The sequence below is a fragment of the Oncorhynchus nerka genome, linkage group LG24 (assembly GCF_034236695.1).
Source record: "Oncorhynchus nerka isolate Pitt River linkage group LG24, Oner_Uvic_2.0, whole genome shotgun sequence".
Lineage (NCBI taxonomy): Eukaryota > Metazoa > Chordata > Actinopteri > Salmoniformes > Salmonidae > Oncorhynchus > Oncorhynchus nerka.
In genome coordinates, this window is record NC_088419.1 from 33,146,106 (window position 1) to 33,156,023 (window position 9,918).

Sequence of the window (9,918 nt, forward strand, 5' to 3'; positions counted from 1 at the left end):
AGTAGGTCAGAAGTTTACATGTGCTAAGTTGACTGTGCCTTTAAACAGCTTGGAAAATTACAGAAAATGATGTCATGGCTTTAGAAGCTACCGATAGGCTAATTGACATCATTTGAGTGAATTGGTGTACAATTTTAAAGGCAAGGCTACCAAATACTAATTGAGTGAATGTAAACTTCTGACCCACTGGGAATGTGATGAAAGAAATAAAAGCTGAAATAAATCACTTTCTACTATTATTCTGACATTTCACATTCTTAAAATAAGTGTTGATCCTAACTGACCTAAGACAGGGAATTTTTACTAGGATTAAATGTCAGGAATTGTGAAAAACTGAGTTTAAATGTGTTTGGCTAAGGTGTATGTAAACTTCCGACTTCAAATGTATCTGGAACCAAAAATGTTTCTACATGGAACCAAAAAGGGTTATTCTAAGGGTTCTCCTACAGCCAAAGAACCCTTAAGGGTTCCCCTACAGCCAAATAACCCTTTTTTCTTAGAGTCTATTACACAACAGAAGGTAGAATTTTGGTGTAGCGGTATGCATGGTATGCGTGGTTGATAACCAGGGTTCGATACCAGCCTGTTACAGTGGTGCCGTGACCTGGATCCCAGAGCTCATGTCTAGCAGCTGCTGGGGTTACTTATGTGATGAGGGGGATGTCATGCACGCGTGCACACCCAGCCACACACACACCAATGCCCAAACAGGCACTTATTTTGAGTGACTTGTGCACATCTTATATGTATACTGTTTATATAATGTACAAGCGTCACATATTACCGTATCTGTTGCCATTGTCTTACAGCGCCCCCGCGTCCGCTGATGCAGCTGTGTAGGCTGAAGATCCGGCAGCAGGTTGGACTCCACAGACTGAGGTGCATCAACAAACTGCCCCTCCCACCACGAGTAATCAAGTACCTTAACCACGAAGAGCGCACACAAGAAGAGTTTTGTGCATTCTAGAGAGTGACATCATAGTCAAAACAAGAGATGACACAGGGAATGCCGCACAAAATTGATTGACATAATCAGTGTTTATGGTGTGAATATTTTTACTGATATTTGAGCAGTAATGTAGAGTACAGTTACATTTCACAATTAAACTTTAAGATCAGACTTATATAGTAATTTAATAAGCTCACCCGACAGGTAGACTTACCAAAGTTGGTAGCATTTTATTTGACTGTTGTAGACATTTCTAGGTACTTTCTAGTAATTACTTTTATTTAAATTACTAGGTATTCACAAGTACATGGTCAAATGGTAATTATAGTAATATCATATTAATTACTTGTTTGTTTCAGTGAGACCAACTTAAGCAACATTTTTAAACAAATATTGAAATGGGTTTGTGTCAAGTTTAGAAAATGTACATGTTTATGTGTACAGTAATTTTGGGGCGTTATAGGACCCTGTAAGGCAAGCTTTTATGAATTTGTGATATTTTTTTGCATAATTTCAACTATAGGTGAGACTTCATAATATTGTTATTGAGAATAGTCTATTCAATTTCTCAATGAAATATAAAAATGAAATAAATACACAAATTGATTTTTGTCAAGGTTTGGAAAGCTGCCTATTTGATTGCACAGTATTTTTGGGAAACATTTTACTCTTTTAGGCTACCTTATATGTACAGTTGAAGTCAGAAGTATACATACACCTTAGCCAAATACATTTAAACTCAGTTTTTCACAATTACGGAAATGTAATCCTAATTAACATTCCCTGTCTTAGGTCAGTTAGGATCACCACTTTATTTTAAGAATGTGAAATGTCAGAATAATAGTAGAGAGAATGATTTCTGCTTTTATTTCTTTCATCACATTCCCAGTGGGTCAGAAGTTTACATACCCCCAAGTAGTATATGGTAGTGTTGCCTTTAAATTGTTTAACTTGGGTCAAACCTTTCGGGTAGCCTTCCACAAGCTTCCCACAATAAGTTGGGTGAATTTTGGCCCATTCCTCCTGACAGAGCTGGTGTAACTGGGTCAGGTTTGTAGGCCTCCTTGCTCGCACACGCTTTTTCAGTTCTGCCCACACATTTTCTATGGGATTGAGGTCAGGGCTTTGTGATTGCCACTCTAATACCTTGACTTTGTTGTCCTTAAGCCATTTTGCCACAACTTTGGAAGTATGCGTGTGGTCAATGTCTTTTTGGAAGACACATTTGTGACCAAGCTTTAACTTCCTGACTGATGTCTTGAGATGTTGCTTCAATATATCCACATAAATTTCTCTCCTCATGATTAAATCTATATTGTGAAGTGCACCAGTCCCTCCTGCAGCAAAGCACCCCCACAACATGATCCTGCCACCCCCGTGCTTCATGGTTGGGATGGTGTTTTTTGGCTCGCAAAACCTCCCCCGTTTTCCTCCAAACATAACGATGGTCATTATGGCCATGGCCAAACAGTTCTGTTTTGTTTCATCAGACCAGAGGACATTTCTCCAAAAAGTACGATCTTTGTCCCCACGTGCAGTTGCAAACCGTAGTCTGGCTTTTTTATGGAGGTTTTTGAGCAATGGCTTCTTCCTTGCTGAGCGGCCTTTCAGGTTATGTCTATATAGGACTTGTTTTACTGTGGATATAGATACTTTTGTACCCGTTTCCTCCAGCATCTTCACAAGGTTCTTTGCTGTTCTGGGATTGATTTGCACTTTTCGCACCAAAGTCTCTATCTCTAGGAGACGCGTCTCCTATCTGAGCGGTATGACGGCTGCATGGTCCCATGGTGTTTATACTTGCGTACTATTGTTTGTACAGATGAACGTGGTACCTTCAGGCATTTGGAAATTGCTCCCAAGGATGAACCAGACTTGTGGAGGTCTACAATTTCTTTTCTGAGATCTTGGCTGACTTATTCAGATTTTCCCATGATGTCAAGCAAAAAGGCACTGAGTTTGAAGGAAGGCCTTGAAGTACATCCACAGGTACACCTCCAATTGACTCAAATGATGTCAATTAGCCAATCAGAAGCTTCTAAAGCCATGACATCCTTTTATGGAATTTTCCAAGCTGTTTACATACACAGTCAACTTAGTGTATGTAAACTTCTGACCCACTGGAATTGTGATACAGTGAATTATAAGTGAATTACTTGTGTCATGCACAAAATAGATGTTCTAACTGACTTGCCAAAACTATAGTTTGTTAACAAGAAATATGTGGAGTGGTTGAAAAACAATACTTTATGACTCCAACCTATGTGGATGTAAAATTCAGACTTCAACGATTTCAGTATATACGTTGTGTTTTTGTAAATATGAAATTTTTACAGTTTAACTTATGCCACATATAGGAGTTGAACATTAAGGTTTACAGCATTTTCTGAGAGTAAATTTCACAGGAGAGATTGAGAATATGAGAACAAAGCACTATATTTAATTTGATATGTGTAAATAGATTCCAATTTGTGTATTTGCAGTATTCTGTATGACATCTGAGGTACGGGTCACCTTTTTCTAATATTTGGGTATATTTCTTTAGAAGGTGACATCCATGTACTTGTATTTCCGATCATGGAAACAATTCAATCTTGTGTCTGTGGAAAAAATAAACATCATTTGAATATCAATTTCTATGGGTTGATCATTAGTCATCAAATAATCCATTAGTCCAGTAATTAACCATTTAAAAAAAGACTCATTGATTGTATTCATTGGGATATGCAATAATTACATGTTTGCGTTTCCAGTTTTAAGGTCTAGCATTCCTGAATAAATAATAATTGTTGATTAGAATGTGTGTGTGTGCATGCTTGCACTTCACTTCAGACAAACTCCTCATGACGGAGCCAAATGACTTCACAGCCGATTGCTCTATGGATAAAGTTGTGTTTATACCTTCATCCCTCTTGCCCTCTAGCGTTGGACAGAACTACTTCTGTAGATCACAGGAGGTTGGTGGCACCTTAATTAGGGAGGACGGGCTCGTGGTAATGGCTGGAGAGGAATTGGTGGAATGGTATCAAAGACACTACAAGAACAAAAGTATATGGACACCTGGTCGTTGAATATCTCATTCCAAAATCATGGGCATTAACATGGAGTTGGTCCCCCCCTTTGCTGCTATAACAACCTCCACTCTTCTGGGAGGCTTTCCACCAGATGTTAGGATATTGCTGCAGGGACAGCTACAAGCATTAGTGAGGTCAGGCACTGATGATGTGCAATTAGGCCTGACTCGCAATCAGCATTCCAATTCATCCCATAGGTGTTCAATAGGGTTGAGGTCAGGGCTCTGCAGCCAGTCAAGTTCTTCCACACCGATCTCGACAAGCCATTTCTGTATGGACCTCGCTTTGTGCATGGGATCATTTTCATGCTGAAACAGAAAAGGTCCTTCCCCAAACTTTTGCCACAAAGTTGCAAGCACAGAATGGTCTAGAATGTTATTGTATGCTGTAGCGTTAAGATTCCCCTTCAATGAAACTAAGGGGCCTAGCCTTAACCATGAAAAACAGCCCCAGACCATTAATCCTCCTCCACCAAACTTTACAGTTAGCACTATGCATTGGGGGAGGTAGTGTTCTCCTGACTCCTGACCCAGATTCGTCCGTCAGACTGCCAGATAGAGAATCATGATTCATCACTTTAGAGAACACGTTTCCTCTGCTCCAGAGTCCAATGGCGATGAGCTTTACACCACTCCAGCTGACGCTTGGCATTGCACATGGTGATCTTAGGTTTGTGTGCGGCTGCTTGGTCATGGAAACCCATTTCATTACGCTCCCAAATAACAGTTATTGTGCTGACCTTGCTCCCAGAGTCAGTTTGGAACTCGGTAGCGAGTGTTGCAACCGAGGACAGACAATTTTTACGCGCTTCAGTACTCGGCGGTCATGTTCTGTCAGCTTGTGTGGCCTACCACTCGCGGCTGAGCCGTTATTGCTCCTAGACGTTTCCACTTCACAATAACAGTTGTGAATAAGAGTTCAAAGTTCATACCAAGTTGCCATACTATAAGCTCATGCTATACTCTGGCTGGTATGGTCGAAATTCATCCTTTTGGCGTGACGATCGTAATTTTCACGTTGAAATTCTATGCTAATTTCGTTAGGTTCTTATCTTAGCCCTTTCAACATAGGGACCGTCGTCCTCTTGTCCTCTCGTCCTTGGATTTTTGTCAACGGGCTTATATCGTGGTAAATAGAAGGGCGTGTTTCATAGTTTACAACCACTGTCTGTTCACTCAGAGGCCCCCTCTGAGTGAGCAGAGTTTACTTTATGACAAACCATTCTCTCATTTAAGAAGCTTAAATTACATTTAATCTTTTCACAAATAGTTTCCTATTTAAACATTTACATTTCACAACAATTGCATGTGAATCTGAATGTGACTTTCCAAGATACAGTTTATGACATACTATCATTAGTAGTAATGTCTCAGACAACAACTGACCTGACATCATATTCATTAAGTACCAACTCATATTTTCAACTGGTTGGATTATGGTTCCGTTTCCCACCTTTTGATGTTACCAGACTCTCTATGTTAACAAAGGCTTTCCAAGAGTCAACTCTATAAAGTAGAGAGAGAGAAAAGGGGAAAGGTATTTACGGGGGTCATAAACCTCCCCCAACAGGCCAACGTCATGACATATATCTTTCCAAAAATCCATGGTAGCAAAGATCATCTATACTGACAAGTGGCGATTTTAGCATGTACATCTTGGGGGGGGGGGGGGGGCAAACAAAAACAACAAAATTGGGGGGATGCATGCCAGCAAAGCCACTACACAACACAACACATGCCGCATTTATTGTAGTCTGGGATTTTAACAAAGCTAATCTGAGGAAAACTCTACCGAATTCTACCAACATATTGGCTGTAGTACAATTCAAACAGTGTAGTTATTCCCTCCGCAAGGCAATCAAACAGGAAAACGTCTGTACAGAGACAAAGTGGAGTCGCAATTCAACGGCTCAGAAACGCAACGTATGTGACAGGGTCTACAGACAATCACGGACTACAAAGGGAAAATCAGCCAAGTCACGGACACTGACCTCTTGCTTCCGGATAAGGTAAACACCTTTTTCGCCCTCTTTGAGGATAACACAGTGCCATCGACGCAGCCAGCTACCAATAACTGTGGGGTCTCCTTCTCCGTGGCCGATGTGAGTAAGACATTTAAGTGTGTTAACCCTCGCAAGGCTGCCGGCCCAGACGTCATCCCTAGCTGCGTCCTCAGAGCATGCACAGAACAGCTGGCTGGAGTGTTTACGGACATATTCAATCTCTCCCTATCCCAGTCTGCTGTTCCGACATGCTTCAAGATGTCCACCATTGTTCCTATACTCAAGAACTCAAAGTTAACTGAACTAAATTACTATCTGTCGTCATGAAGAGCTCTGATAGACTAGTCAAGGATCATATCACCTCTACCTTACATGACACCCTTACATGACCCACTTCAATTTGCTTACCGCCACAATAGATCCACAGACGATGCAATCGCCATCGCACTGCACACTGCCCTATCCCATCTGGACAAGAGGAATACCAATGTATGAATGCTGTTCATTGACTATAGCTCAGCATTCAACACCAGGCCCTGGGTCTGAACCTCGCCCTGTGCAACTGGGTCCTGGACTTCCTGATGGGCCGACATACTACAACAGAAGTAGGCCTTGATTACCAACAATGACGAGACATTCTACAGGGAGGAGGTGAGGATGCTGAAAGTGTGGTGCCAGGAAAATAACCTCTCACTCAACATCAACAAAAAAAAAGGAGCTGATCGTGGACTTCAGGAAACAGCAGAGGGATCACCCCCCCTATCCACATCGACAGGACTGCAGAGGAGAAGGTGGAAAGCTTCAAGTTAATTCGGCGTACACATCACTGACAAACTGAAATGGTACACCCACACAGACAGGGTGGTGAAGAATGTGCCTCTTCAACCTTAGGATGTTGAGAAAATGTGGCTTGGCACCTAAAACCCTCAAACTTTTCCAGATGCACAATTGAGTGCATCCTGTTGGGCTGTGTCACCACCTGGTATGACGACAGCACCGCCCACAACTGCAGGGCTCTCCAGAGGGTGGTGCGGTCTGCCATACGCATCACCAGGGGCAAACTACCTGCCCTCCAGGACACCTACAGCACCCGATGTCACAGGATGGCCAAAAAGATAATCAAGGACAACAACCACCTGAGCCACTGCCTATCATCCAGAAGACGAGGTCAGTACAGCTGCATCAAAACTGGGACGGAGAGATTGAAAAACAAATTCTGCATAGGGCTGCTGCCCTATACAGTGGCTTGCGAAAGTATTCACCCCCCTTGGCATTTTCCCTATTTTGTTGCCTTACAATCTGGAATTAAAAGTTAGTTTTGGGGGGTTTGTATCATTTGATTAACACAACATGCCTACCACTTTGAAGATGCTAAATATTTTTTATTGTGAAACAAGCAAGAAATACAACAAAAAAACAGAAAACTTGAGCATGCATAACTATTCACCCCCTAAGGTCAATACTTTGTAGAACCAGCTTTTGCAGCAATTACAGCTGTAAGTCTCTTGGGGTATGTCTCTATAAGCTTGGCACATCTAGCCACTGGAATTTTTGCCCATTCTTCAAGGCAAAACTGCTCCAGCTCCTTCAAGTTGGATGGGTTCCGCAGGTGTACAGCAATCTTACCACAGATTCTCAGTTGGATTTAGGTCTAGGCTGTGATTAGGCAAATCCAAGACATTTAAATGTTTCCGCTTAAACCACTCAAGTGTTACTTTAGCAGTATGCTTAGAGTCATTGTCCTGCTGGAAGGTGAACCTCTGGAAGACTGAAACAGGTTTCCCTCCAGAATTTCTCTGTATTTAACAGCATCAAATCAAATGTATTTATATAGCCCGTCTTACATCAGCTGATATCTCTAAGTGCTGTACAGAAACCCAGCCCAAAACCCCAAACAGCAAGCAATGCAGGTGTAGAAGCTAAAACTCCCTAGAAAGGCCAAAACCTAGGAAGAAACCTAGAGAGGAACCAGGCTATGAGGGGTGGCCAGTCCTCCTCTGGCTGTGCTGGATGGAGATTATAACAGAACATGGCCAAGATGTTCAAATGTTCATAAATGACCAGCATAATCAAATAATAATAATCACAGTAGTTGTCAAGGGTGCAGCATGTCAGCACCTCAGGAGTAAATGTCAGTTGGCTTTTCATAGCCGATCATTAAGAGTATCTCTACCGCTCCTGCTGTCTCTAGAGAGTTAAAAACAGCAGGTCTGGGACAGGTAGCACGTCCGGTGAACAGGTCAGGGTTCTATAGCCGCAGGCAGAACAGTTGAAACTGGAGCAGCAGCACGGCCAGGTGGACTGGGGACAGCAAGGAGTCATCATGCCAGGTAGTCCTGAGGCATGGTCCTAGGGCTCAGGTCCTCCGAGAGAGAGAAAGAAAGAGAGAAATAGAGAATTAGAGAGAGCATACTTAAATTCACACAGGACACCGGATAAGACAGGAGAAGTACTCCAGATATAACAAACTGACCCTAGCCCCCGGCACGTAAACTACTGCAGCATAAATTCTGGAGGCTGAGACAGGAAGGGTCAAGAGACACTGTGGCCCCATCCGATGATACCCCCAGACAGGGCCAAACAGGAAGGATATAACCCCACCCACTTTGCCAAAGCACAGCCCCCACACCACTAGAGGGATATCTTCAACCACCAACTTACCATCCTGAGACAAGGCCGAGTATAGCCCACAAAAATCTCCGCCACGGCACAACCCAAGGGGAGGCGCCAACCCAGACAGGAAGACCACGTCAGTGACTTAACCCACTAAAGTGACGCACCATCCATCATTCCTTCAATTCTGACCAGTGTCCCAGTCCCTGACGATGAAAAACATCCCCACAGCATGCTGCTGTCTCCACCATGCTTCACTGTGGGGATGTTATTCTCGGGGTGATGAGAGGTGTTGGGTTTTTGCCAGACATAGTGTTTTCCTTGATGGCCAAAAAGCTAAATGTTTGTTTCATCTGACCAGAGTACCTTCTTCCATGTGCTTGGGGAGACTCCCACATGCCTATTGGTGAACACCAAACATTTTTTCTTATTTTTTTCTTTAATTAAATTCTTATGGCTGTAGGGGCAGTATTGAGTAGCTTGGATGAAAGGTGCCCAGAGGTGCCCAGAGTAAACGGCATGCTCCTCAGTCCCAGTTGCTAATATATGCATATTATTAGTATTGGATAGAAAACACTGAAGTTTCTAAAACTGTTTGAATGATGTCTGTGAGTATAACAGAACTCATATGGTGGGCAAAAACATGAGAAGAAACCCAAACAGGAAGTCGGAAATCTGAGGTTGGTCGATTTTCAACCCAGCCCCTATTGAATACACAGTGGGCTATTGGTTATGTTGCACTTCCTAAGGCTTCCACTAGATGTCAACCGTCTTTAGAAACTTGTTTGAGGATTCTACTGTAAAGTGGGACCGAATGAGAGAGGAATGAGTCAGAGGTCTGCCAGCAGTCACGTGTTGGTCACACACATTTCACTTTTCTGAAGACAAAGGAATTCTCCGGTTGGAATATTATTTAAGTTTATGTTAAAAACATCCTAAAGATTGATTCCATGCATCGTTTGACATGTTTCTACGGACAGTAACGGAACTTTTTGACATTTCATCTGCAACTAGGGAACGCGCTTCATGACTTTGGATTTGTTTACCAAACGTGCTAACAAAAGCAGCTCTTTGGACAAAAATGATGGACATTATCGAACAAATCAAACATTTAATGTGGAACTGGGATTCCTGGGAATGCTATTTATGACTAATGTTGACTAATCAATATGGCGGATATCTTTTTGGCTGCTTTGTTGTCTGAAAGGTGTACTCAGATTATTGCATGGTTTGCTTTTTCCGTAAAGCTTTTTAAAAAATCTGACACAGCGGTTGCATTA

The 9,918-nt window shown here is 42.3% G+C and overlaps 1 protein-coding gene across 3 annotated transcripts in view; it reads left to right on the forward strand.

Annotated features, from left to right (window-relative positions):
• The window catches only part of LOC115107875 (ankyrin repeat and SOCS box protein 2-like), a 33,515-nt gene extending 29,933 nt beyond the window's left edge, over nt 1-3,582 (forward strand). For all 3 annotated transcript variants that reach the window (XM_029631597.2, XM_029631598.2, XM_029631600.2), the window contains one exon: nt 810-3,582. In XM_029631597.2, coding sequence (XP_029487457.1) covers nt 810-967 — 158 coding nt within the window. In that variant the 3' untranslated portion in view covers nt 968-3,582. The remainder of the gene's footprint in view (nt 1-809) is intronic.
• Nucleotides 3,583-9,918: the final 6,336 nt, after the last annotated feature.